This window comes from Hyperolius riggenbachi, chromosome 4 (genome assembly GCF_040937935.1).
Source record: "Hyperolius riggenbachi isolate aHypRig1 chromosome 4, aHypRig1.pri, whole genome shotgun sequence".
NCBI lineage: Eukaryota > Metazoa > Chordata > Amphibia > Anura > Hyperoliidae > Hyperolius > Hyperolius riggenbachi.
Window position 1 is genome coordinate 400,883,617 of NC_090649.1, and position 12,331 is coordinate 400,895,947.

Here is a 12,331-nt window from a genome sequence, read left to right on the forward strand (position 1 = left end):
ACTTTGCTAGCTGCGTGTAGTACGCGATCGCCGCCGCTCGCCGCTACCCACCACCCCCCCGCCCCAGACCCCTGCGCAGCCTGGCCAATCAGTGCCAGGCAGCGCTAAGGGGCGGATCGGGATTCCCTCTGACGTCACGACGTCCATGACGTCATCCCGCCCGGTCGCCATGGCGACCGGGGAAGCCCTGCAGGAAATCCCGTTCTCAACGGCATTTCCTGCATACTTGGGTGGGGGGATGCCGCCGCTCAGCGGCTATCATGTAGCGAGCCCTGGGCTCGCTACATGATTTAAAAAAAAAAAAAATTAAAAAAAAGTGCAGCGCTGCCTCCTTGCCTAATTTTTTATAACGGCAAGGAGGTTAAGGCTACATTCACAGCAACATGTTGCAGTGCGTAGCTTGTATAAACAGGATCACAATCCAATGCATTATGGATACGGTGCGACACATACAGTGAAGCATACAGTACATACAAGGATATGCTTCACTGCAACTGTTAACGCACAGCATGCATAATGTTACCGCAAAGGACTCTTGTTGCACTACATCTTCTTTACTCTTATTATTCTTCCCCTTCAGTAAGTGCCCCCTCCTCACCCCTTCTTTACTCTTCCACTATCCCCCTCCCCCCTCAAGTTAAAATATTGCAAGTAATCATAGCAATGTATCCAGCTCAACAGACTACAAGCTAACAGATTGCTTAGACTAAGAAAAAAAATTGGTTTCCCCACTGAGGCTGTCCAAGTTATTATATGATGTGGCAATGGACCTGAAAAACAAGCATTCTTGGCTGAAGAAAACTGGAATACATATGTATTCAATCAAACCCCGGCTGAATTTATTAAGAGAAGGGTTTTTGCTGTGGGTAATGTGCACAGTATCCTATAGTTACAGTCCAACTATGTTTTTAGTAACACAAACTATGGTCTACTATGGTCTAATAACCAAGTTCATTGGAGCACAAGCTTCCAACCCCCGGTGTCTCTTTGCCTCTTTCAACTCCCTGCTTAACCCCCACCCTTCAGTTTCTTCCTACACTGCCACGGATTTAGCCGCCCACTTCAACAACAAATTGGCCATCTGTCAGGAAATATCCAGCCTTCATTCCTCCCCTATCTCTCCCCTCAACACATTCACTCCTACCATTGAGGAAGTCAACCACCTACTGCAGACTTCCTATACCACTACCTTCCCCCTTGACCTCGTCCCTTCTGACTTACTCCATCCTCACTTTCTGGCTTTGGCCCCAGTCCTCACTGCCCTGTTTAACCTCTCCCTATTCACAGGCACCTTCCTCTCAGACTTCAAGCAGGCCACTATACTACTACTTCTCAAGAAACCCTTGAGCGTCTGGTCCACACACGCCAGACCTAGTACCTCAATGCCAACTCACTACTGGACCCACTGCAATCTGGATTTTGGCCTGCCCACTTAACCGAAACAGCTATCACCAAAAATGACAATGACCTCGCCTTAGCTAAAGCTGAAGGCAAATATTCCGTTCTCCTGCTCCTTGACCTTGCAGAAGCTTTTGACACAGTGGACCAACCCCTACTCCTCCAGTCCATGGGCATTTATGACCTCGCCCTGGCTCCCTATCCTACCACTCCAACCAGTCCTTCACGACCTCCCTTAATGAGTCTTCATCCACCTCTTGCTGGGAGTCCCCCAAGGCTCGGTCCTTGACCACCTACTGTTCTCTCTATACACATCCTTCATTAGTAAGGTTATCTCCTCCATGGGTTTTAACTATCATCTGTTTGCAGATGACACCCAGAGATCTATCCCACACCTCTGACCTATCTACCACTACCATGTACAAGGTCTCCTCCTGCCTACCAACCATCTCCGGCCTGGATGTCTGCTAGGTACCTGAAACTAAATCTGGACAAAAATGAATTTATGATTTTCCCACCCGAACATCCCTGACCCTCCCAGATGTGCATGTGACTGCTAACCACACTACCATTTGCCCTACCTTTTAAGGCCGCTGCATGGATTTCACTCTGGACTCTGCACTCTCCACCCCCCACATCCAAAACCTCAAACTCCTGTAACTTCCACCTCCACAACAACTGCAGGATCTGCCCATTCCTGACCTCTGTCACCACCAAACTCCTTATCCATGCCCTCATAATTTCCTGCCTTGACTACTGCAATGTCCTTCTGTCTGGTTACCCTATGACCAGAATTGCCCCGCTGCAGTCAGTCATGAATGTGGCAGCCAGAATTATACACTCCTATCGCTCCACCATGGCGGCTCCCCTCTGTGAATCCCTCCACTGGCTTCCTATCCAGTCCAGAATCAGATTCAAGACACTGTGTCTGGCCTACAAATTTGTCCACAAAACCTGCCCAACCTACATTTCCAATCGTACTCAGAGGTACACAACTAGCCTCTCACTCTGCTCCTCCAATGAACTTCACCTGAATGCCCCCCCCCCCCCCAGTCTCATGCACGACTCCAGGACTTCTCAAGAGCTACTTCAACACTATGGAATGCACCTACCTACCCCCAGCCCTACCTGCCCTCCAACATCTTCAAAAAGACAGCTTTTTTAATCCTGTCTGGAAACCCAATATGTTCCAGGAAACCGAAGATTGTAGGATCTGGCCTGTTCTATATGTTGTCACAATTAAAGCTGCTACTGGATCTTTCTAGCAATAGGGTGGGCTGGTGACATCACAACTAGAAAGTGTAAATGTGGCCAATTGAGTTGATCAAATTTGAAAAATCAAACCAATATACTATACACTTATGATTTTTTTCTGAAATTAATCAAGAAAAAAACAACAACTATTTTTCTATCTAATTTCCAATCAGGCAATTATAAAATAATTCAAAAATATATGCATCATTTATATTGAAAGAGTTGGGCAAATGGATAGATTTGGTTAAATCGTGTACCGGTAGGACATAGGTGGAGTTCCGTAATACCATGGAGCAGGGTGTGGTTATCCCACCTTCTATTGTAGGTGACTATCATTAGACACCGCTTAAACCCAGCCGAGTTTTGTAGGATAGAAAATAAAGGGTGAGCGTAATGTTGGAGTAAACCAAGAGCCAATTCACTTTTTCTCCTAAAGCTATGTTCACAGTGGAAGCTGTGCTGTGTTCCCTGTAAAAACAGAAATGCTACAGAACTAAAAAAAGTCGCTCCACGTTATGCAACCTTTAGGTTGCACACAGTCAATGGAAAAGCAGAGTTAGTACCTGCTAACGATGTTTTCAACAATCCTTCAGGGCAAAGGTGAGACGTAGCTCCTCCCAGGAACAGGAACAGACAGCACTTCCCCTATAAAAAAGTCACATGGTTAGTCCACCCTCAGTGCGTTTAGCCAAGTACCCGACAGGTGAACATTCCACTACCCATAACCGTGCAACTATCAGACACAGACAATTAACACCCGGGTGGGATCGTTGCCCTGAAGGATTGTTGAAAACATCGTTAGCAGGTACTAACTCTGCTTTTTCCCCACAATCCTTCAGGGCAAAGGTGAGACGATTAACAAGTAATACAACCTCAGGGTGGGACCAATGCTTGGAGAACATTTCTACCAACCGCCTGGTCGTGTGCAGACATTGCATCAATTCGGTAATGACAGATGAACGTAGAAAAGCTTGACCATGTTGCTGCTTTACATATTTGCTCAGGCGAAGCCCCTGCATTATTAGCCCAAGAAGCTGCCCTAGCTCTAGAAAAGTGAGCTTTAAATGAAGCAGGAGCCTCACTTCCCATAACTCTGAAAGCTTCTATAATAGCTAACCTAATCCAATTAGCTATAGTAGATTTAGAAGCTATCTGACCTCCAGTTTTCCCTGAAATAAAACAGATAAGGAATCGGTCTTCCAGACATCTGCAGCTCTGTTCAAGTATTCCAGAACACATCTTCTAACATCTAATGAGTGAAAAATCCTCTCTTTTCCACAACTTGGATTCACAGAGGGTAGGCAAAATAATATCCTGCGACCTGTGAAACCTAGACATAACTTTTGGACAAAACTTTGGATCCGTCTGTAATACTAACCTATCCTGAAAATAAGGACTTTTCATAGACAAGGCCTGTAGCTCACTAACCCTTCTGGCTGTAGTGATGGCTACTAAAAATACCGTCTTTAATGTAAGAAATTTAAAAGAACTGTCCCCTAGCGGCTCAAAAGGACCTTTGGACAGCCCCTCTAATACTAACGATAAATCCCAAGGAGAAACGTATGGCTTGTAAACTGGCAGTTTCCTAGATCGAGCCTTCCGAAATCTCAGTATTGGAGAGGAAGACAAGGGGATACCTGAAAAAGCAGATAAGGTAGCAATCTGCACCTTAAGCGTACTCACAAATATTTTTATCCCAACCGTCCTGGAGAAACCAGGACTGCTGGGACTGACAAGCTATCAAACTTAGAGCCAGATAACCAAAGATGGAAAGTCTTCCAGTATTTCAGATAGATCCTCCTAGTAACTTCCTTACAGCTAGTAACAAATGTAGAGGCTGCCTTCTCAGATACTCCCAACTTTTTGAGTAAGGCTAATTTAAGATCCAGACTAACAGATTCAATCTTCCTGGATGCGGATGCCACAGGTTCCCTTGTAGCAGTAGCTCCGGCCTGCAAGGAAGTCTCCAAGGGTCTTCTGATGCTAACCTGAGAGCTGAAAACCAGCTCCTTCTCGGTCACCAAGGTGCTATCAAAATCATCCAATTTTGACAACCTCTCCATTTGCTGATGACCGCGGGAATCAAATTGAGAGGAGGAAATGCATACAGAAGTGGAAAGTTCTACTCTTGAATGAATTCATTCCCCCCCCACTGCTTTGATCTCTTGGATTGAGAGAGAAAAAAGTCTGAATCTGGGTATTGTCTTCTGTTGCAAACAGATCGATTGACGATGTTCCCCATCGTTTTATGATGTCTGCGAAAACACCTCCTTGTTTAGAGACCATTCTGATGACAGAATCCTGCTTCTGTTCAGTTTGTCTGCATGCATATTGAGTGTTCCCTTGAGATGAACAGCTCTCAAGGATGACACATTCTTTTCTGCCCAAGACAAGATGTCCTCCGCTTCCTCCTGCAACAACAGGAATCGCGTGCCTCTGTTTGTTGATAAACGCTACTGCCGTAACGTTGTTCGACTGGATCAGAACATTGGACTGCAACAGTATCGATTGCACCTGAAATAAAGCCAGCCTTACTACTGTTAATTCCTTTCAATTGGATAACCTTTGAGACTGATTTTGTCCATTTCCCCTGAAAGGCTCTGTGAGCTATATGAGCTCCTCAGCCCCAGGCGCTTGCATCCGTAGTTATTACGTTGTCTACAGGCCCCTTCCAAGGCCTGCCCTTCATAAGGTAGGATTCCTCCAACCACCGTTGCAGAGACACACAGTTTGAGGGATTTTGACTTTGAAATCTAATGTTTGTGTACGAACGTCCCAATTTTCTAGGAGGAACCTCTGTATCTTCCTGATATGCGCTAATGCCCAGGGAACTGCCACCATTGTGGATGACATTAACCCAAACACCGACAAAATCGTTCTTAGGGAAACTTTGTCTTCCCCTTGTAATGATTTCACTGCCAAACTTATCTTCAGAATCTTCTTGGGAGGAAGGAAAATCATCTGTTTTACTGAATCCACTAGCATGCCAAGAAACTGAGTTCTCTGACTTGGAATTAGAGAGGACTTCTCCAGGTTGATGATCCAACATAGGGATCGGAGATGTCCCGATACCAGATTCAAATGGATTTTTAGCTGTTCTGCTGAACTTCCTAGAATAAGCAAGTCGTCTAAATACGGAATGATTAAAATCGATTGTTCCCTTAACGGAATTAATGCTTCTCCCAGAATTTTTGTGAACATTCTTGGGGCAGAAGTGATCCCAAACAGGAGGCAAACAAACTGGTAGTGTTATACCATCCCATTTATTCTCACTGCAAAACTTAAGAATTTTTGTGATTTTTGGTGAATCGGCATATGCCAATATGCATCTCTTAGATCCAGAGATGCCATAAAGGCCTCTGGAAACAATAACTCCCTTACTGATTCCATCCGAAAATTTTTCATAAACCGACTCAGGTTTGTTAGGTGCAGAATCAGGCACAGGATGAATTCCATTACCTTGTACAGCTCCACGGAATATGTTGGCGCTTTATAAATCAATATTAATAATTCTGTCTTAGCATGTTCTGCAATATGCTCAAAATCTCTGGAACCAGAGTGGGATCTCTTAGGGCCTTTGAGATCACAAATCTTGATGGTGGAGGAAGGGCAAACTATTTGGAAACCAAACTTTATTGTCTGGTGAATAAATGGATTTTTTGACACTTTTGTCCACCTAAGAGAAAGTATCTTAGCCTTCCCCCCACCGCCTGACACGAGTCATTGGGATTCTGACTGGGACTCTAGAGCTTTAGACTTAAAGCCCCCTTTCCTGGACTTGTCAAAAGTCCACCTCCTGCCTTTACTTTGATCCTTAGAGGCATCCTTTTGATCACTCCTTGGCTTACGAAAAATATTGTTACCACAGTCTTCTGTTTCTTAAGCAAAACTTTATTTTTATTCAATGTTTTTTCCAAAGCTGAATCCAGTTCTGGACCAAACAACAATTCACCTGAAAAAGGGACACCACACAGCCTGTTTTTGGATGAGATACTACCATCCCATATTTTAAGCCACAAGGCTCTAAGAGAAACATTAGAGCAATGGACCTGGCTGTAAACCTAATTGCTTCAGCAGAAGCATCTAATAAATATGCAGCAGTTTAAATGAAAATAGCAATAGAATTAAACAATTGCTAAACAGGTGCACCAGCCAGTATGTTAGCTTTGAGCTGATTAATCCACAGCTCCAAAGTTGTGGCCACACATGTAGAGGTAAAAGCCGGCCTAAACATAGTCGCACTAGCCTCCCAAGACCTTTTCAAATAAACATCCACCTTTTAATTAAGTGGATCCTTCAGCTTTGTATAATTGATTATGAATAAACAAAACAGCTACCACATCCTCAATACAGAATTTAAACTTTGAAACAGATTCAGATTCTATTTCTCTAGTGTCTGAAACTATCAACTTCAGTCACAGATACTCCAAATACAGCAACCTGAGAAGTGGATGGATTAGCATTCAATAATGAGGACTTAATTGATTCCAATGAAGCATTAATCACCTCTCTTAGGGCTGGTTCAGACGGACGTTTGCAGAGCGTTTACAGCCAGCGTTCAGGGCTTGGTGTTAAACGCTCCCATTCAAGTGAATGGGAGCGTTTGTACCAAGCTTTCAAGCGCGTTTACACAAACGCGGCGTTTGGGTCCCGATTTTCTCTGGCGTTCAAGGAGCCCCTGGAAGCTACATGTAGCTTCCAGGGGAGGTTAACCGCGACGGCTAATGTCCCCCTAGGGGAAGAAAAAACGCGACCGCATCCAAACGCACGCGAACGCTGCTGAACGCGACGCCAGCAAACGCAACGCCTCCTAACGTCCGTCTGAACCAGCCCTAAAGGATTCAATGTATCCTGAACAGAGTGACCCGGCTCCTCCCCTACAACCCTCTGTATGCACAACAGACAGAGTTTTTGCATAGGGCAACATAAAAATTGCACAAAGGGCATGTTTTATCATTAGGAGGATGCCTATGCTTATCTGCAGCAGCAGCAGATTTAGCAGAAGCCTTAGTATTGGCATAAACAACAACACAACAAGGCATGTAACTCTGCTCACACATATAGCACAATCAGCCCAGAAAGAGAAACCATTATCTCACCTTTTGGGCGGCCTGGTTGCTCTCAATCCTCTCAGCGTCTGACATGCTTCCAGCTGACACATCCAGCGCAGGACAAACTCTCTCTGAGCAACAGTGCTACAGGCCCGCGCAGCTTCCCCTTGAAACATACCTGGCCTGCCGCGAATGGATGAGTGGCGGCCCGGAAGCTGCAGAGAGAGTAATGAGCCGGCACTACAAATTGTTACTTTCGGCATACCCGCCGGAAAGTACGCATCCGGACGCGGCCAAGCGTCCTAATGGCCGCAATGCGCTCCACGCTGCACATGGCCGCCGGCTTACCTCCGTCCTGCTCACTCCGCCGCAAGGCCGCCAAGGGGAACCCACGCCTTCCACTCTTGCTCTCCCTGGAAGCGGGAAAGAAAGGTAGGCAAACCCCAGGAAAGCTCCAGCCTGGGGCGCATGGCCAGACTGCCTCAGTACCACAGTCTCAGCCACCCAGAGAGATCCACCTGCAGCCCAGCACACAGGCTTCACCCAAAGGGGAGATGCCGACCTGCCTGGACGCAGGAACAAACAGCACTGAGGGTGGACTAACCATGTGACTTTTTTATAGGGGAAGTGCTGTCTGTTCCTGTTCCTGGGAGGAGCTACGTCTCACCTTTGCCCTGAAGGATTGTGGGGAAAAGAATGCTTCACCGCCTCTGTTAACAGACGCGTTATGCGGCAAAGCACTGCATGCAGTACGTTGAGATACTGTATTGCTTTGTATTCCTAATGCAAGCACTCTGAACGTCACATAGACTTACTATTGCAGTGCTACTCTCTGCATTAAGATTCCCTCAAAGTTGCAACACACTACAGTAAATGTAGCCTAGAAGATCATTTTTCATCTTTTTAAAATACTTTTTGAACACACTGCAATTGAAAAAGTATCAAAAATAGTTGAAAAAGTACCTATATTCCAAGTATTTTCTTGCTTGCTGGCTTAAAAGGCATGTTATTGATCAAATATAATAGTCTAACCTAGAAGAAAAAGTGAACTGAACTGGGCTCAATATAGTGTAGGAAGTTAGTGACACAAGGATGAAGATAGCATGAATATTTATACTCACATACCAATAAGTAGGCTGGTCAGAACAAACCCGACACCTCTTGAGTTTAAAAGTTGCTCTCTGCAATTATAGACAAAACAACAAAGATAGACCCTACACACGAGGTGGTACGATTACGTACGTGGTTCAGGAGATGCCAAAGAGAAATTTATTTAAACAGTTTAAAAATAGATGAGGTAAAGGTAAATTGACCTCCTTTGGAGGAAAAAAACAAAACATCTCCACAGAGCAATAGTAGAGTTTAGCGCAGGGCTGTGGAGTTGGAGTAATTTTTGGATACCTGGAGTCGAAGGTTTCATAAACTGAGTCGGATGATTTTTGTGCCCACTCCATAGCCCTGCAAGGGCCACAGAGTTGGAGTCAAGGAGTCGGAGCAATTTTCGGTACCTGGAGTCAGTGGTTTCATAAACGGAGTAGTCAGAGGGTAATGATTTTTGTACCCACTCCACAGCCCTGGTTTAGTGCCTCTGTTTTGTAGAAAAACTAATGATCTTCACCCTGGAAGACCCTTCATAAACCAGATGAAATGCAACTCTCATAGCGGTCTACTCAAAAATGTGTCTTACAATTCAAGGGGCCAATTCTGTTAACTTTTTTATTTCTCAACAGCTTAAGAGATAATTATATACATCATAAAGCATCACTGTACTGAAAAGTAAAACTTAATATATTTACAGCTGAAAAGTCCATCTCACAAAGATGAATTGAGCAGAGAAAATTGATTTGGTTACCGTGTAAAGACATAGTAGACGTTATTATAATGATGGCAGCGTGTGGCCTACGTTGTCTTGACAAAATATTCTAAGTCTTGTGTTATGAATGAAATCAAACTATTGTACATGTATGGCAGCCACACAAGCAAAAGTGAAAAAGGTATTTACAAAGCAAATCTTGCAAAATCATAATGGGTAAAAAGGTATTTACATAGCAAAATGCAGAAGCACCTTCTAAAAATGTACCACTAAAATAAAGTTTCTACAAATTAGTAAAATAAGGGTTAGCTTTCAGTGCAGCTCCCAGTGATGTGTCTCCATAATATCGTTTTTTCATTTATTTTTTAAATTGTTACGGTAAGTTTTCTCAACACTGAAAAGTCCAAAGTTCCAACTTAAAGTCAATATTTGAACCATATGTTTCAAGTTCCAAAAATAAAGTATCCTCATAAAGGGCATCTGAAATCTTATTTCCTGGAAGGCTTGTTTTCTATAAGCAAGATCATGAGCCTGTTGCGCAGGGGTTTTATCTTGTTTGCAAACAACATCTGGAACGTGGACGTGAGCATTTCGCGCAAAGCTCGGAGAGGAGAAGGGGAGTGACAATCGGGGACATTCAATAATGTTTGGAAAAAGTTCATCCACAGATCTCCACTTATTATTCTAAATGAAAAAAACAAACAAAAAAATTGAATTTGTCACAAAACATGCCAAGTGGATAATTGAAACATAAAACTCATGCATGCATACTGTGGCAGCAGTACAAACTAACCGTCTAAAATTTCCCTCTGTCTTCCATTCTCCACCTTGCTCACGGACCTTCATGTAGTTGCCAAACAGCATGCAGTACACTGTTCCAGCTATGCCAAAATAGTCTGTCTGCAAACAGAAAAGCCCTAGAAATGTTAGATTTTTCTTCACTACTATATCTATCGTGCATACACACACAAACTGCTGCATATCAAAGCAAATGATCAAAAGAATGCATTGAAGGTTTACACACCTAAACAAATGGATACAATTTATTTAAATTTATTTCTGTTAATTATCCATATAGGTATCCTTCCTGCCTTTGTTCCAAAGTAATACCACCTGGGTAAATATCAATAGTCCCTCCCCCCCCAACCATAGGTATACAGTCTATTCAAATCACTTAAAAAAGCTTTTTGAATGAGCTCTGTTCTGCTTATACTCAGTGAAACTTGTAGACACTACCTGCTTTACTGTACCTCCAGAAGCTAGTGATCAAAGAACTGTGAGCTTACTGTGGCATGGATACACGATAAGCCTACACAGCAGAGTGAAATAAAATCTATTAACCACCTTAGTGGTAATCCAGAGTCAGGCTCGGGACAGAAAGCCACAGAACAGAGTAGTAAACCCGTGCCTGAGTGAGTTTCATGCAGGAGCTGCTGCAGACCCCTCTGAGGTATGTTTTTCTTCTTGTTTTTAGGGTCTAAAAGCTTATGAAAAAATGGCATGGCTTTTAGACCCTAAATCTGGAAATAATCAATGCTGGGGAGGTTAACCCCTTCAGGTACTTTTTTTAAATTTTTTTTAAACTAGTAGTTTGTCCCTTGATGTTCAGCTAATCTGCTGAAACAAATGGGAATATTGGACAATAAAGTTTCCGATTTAAGAGCATCCTTTCTTATCCCGCTATGATCATGAGTTAGCAAGACACTGATTTCTTATTATGAATATTTATTAGGTTGAGGGATATGAAATCAGGAATACTGCACTAATGTAGCCGTAAAATCTCATATTTGTACAAGAATACAAGTAGACTTTTAGCAGCAAGTTGATAAGCAGCAAACTGATACAGCACTCAAGGTAGATTTTACCACCGTCACCAACGTAAAAGCCAAAGCCATCAAGATGACAATGTAGAAAAGTGAAAGAACTCTGGGTTACATTAGATAATACAATATATAGATAATCTAATGTAATACATTGTACACGTTAAATATATGTATTGTTAAATTAAGATCTTGTTGGAGCTTTAATTGCCTTAGCTTTGGTATTTTCCTCCAGAAGTTGCATAAATAAATATCCATACATAAATATGACCACGTTTTAGCATGACAAAAGTTATCAGCTACTACAAATTACTTCCTTTGTCAGATAATGTTCAGTAGAACTAAAGTGCAATAGCATCCAGAGTATCTGTTTGGGTATTAGTGGCAACCAGACAACTCTAGGTATCATGGGAAATGTAATCCTGTGTCCAATAGGCAGTTGGTGTAGGAGGCAACAACCGGAAGCATTGTGGCTAGTATTGTACAGTGGTGATAGACTGTTGAGGCCAACTGGATATTAAAACAGGAGGATCAGCCATACTATGCCAGGGAAAAAAAAACAACACATATACAAGTACATAAATACTTGATCTACTTACAAAAACAGATGTATTGTACCTGTCCATGTTTTGATTTCAGTGAATTATATATAGTAAATTAGGAGAATTCTGTTCCTGGGCAGGGGCCATGTCTTTTTCCCATAGTGTGAAGCTACATCCTGATGTCATTCCATCCCTTAAGTTTTTGTTCCCTTTCTCCTCCAATTTGCTGTGTCATCTCTGGATTGTTTGTAAACACATGTGAGCACAGGATCACGTTGCAACCTCAACCTGTCACACTGAAGAGTGCTCAGACCAATCAATGAGAAGCAGGAATGTGGGGAGGGGGGGGGGGGGAATGACAAGCATTCTCCTCAGCGATGGCATAGAATAGAAGCTGGGTGACTGAGAAAAGATAACTACAGCAGAGACAGTTTTGGATAGACTGGAGAGCTT

The 12,331-nt window shown here is 43.2% G+C and overlaps 1 protein-coding gene across 2 annotated transcripts in view; it reads right to left on the reverse strand.

The window, feature by feature from the left end:
- Positions 1–9,860: 9,860 nt before the first annotated feature.
- Positions 9,861–12,331, reverse strand: part of BUB1 (BUB1 mitotic checkpoint serine/threonine kinase) — a 59,151-nt gene continuing 56,680 nt past the window's right edge. For both annotated transcript variants that reach the window (XM_068232278.1, XM_068232276.1), the window contains exons 24-25: positions 10,310–10,416; positions 9,861–10,200 (exon numbers count right to left, since the gene is read on the reverse strand). In XM_068232278.1, the coding sequence (XP_068088379.1) occupies positions 10,005–10,200; positions 10,310–10,416 (303 nt within the window). In that variant the 3' untranslated portion in view covers positions 9,861–10,004. The remainder of the gene's footprint in view (positions 10,201–10,309; positions 10,417–12,331) is intronic.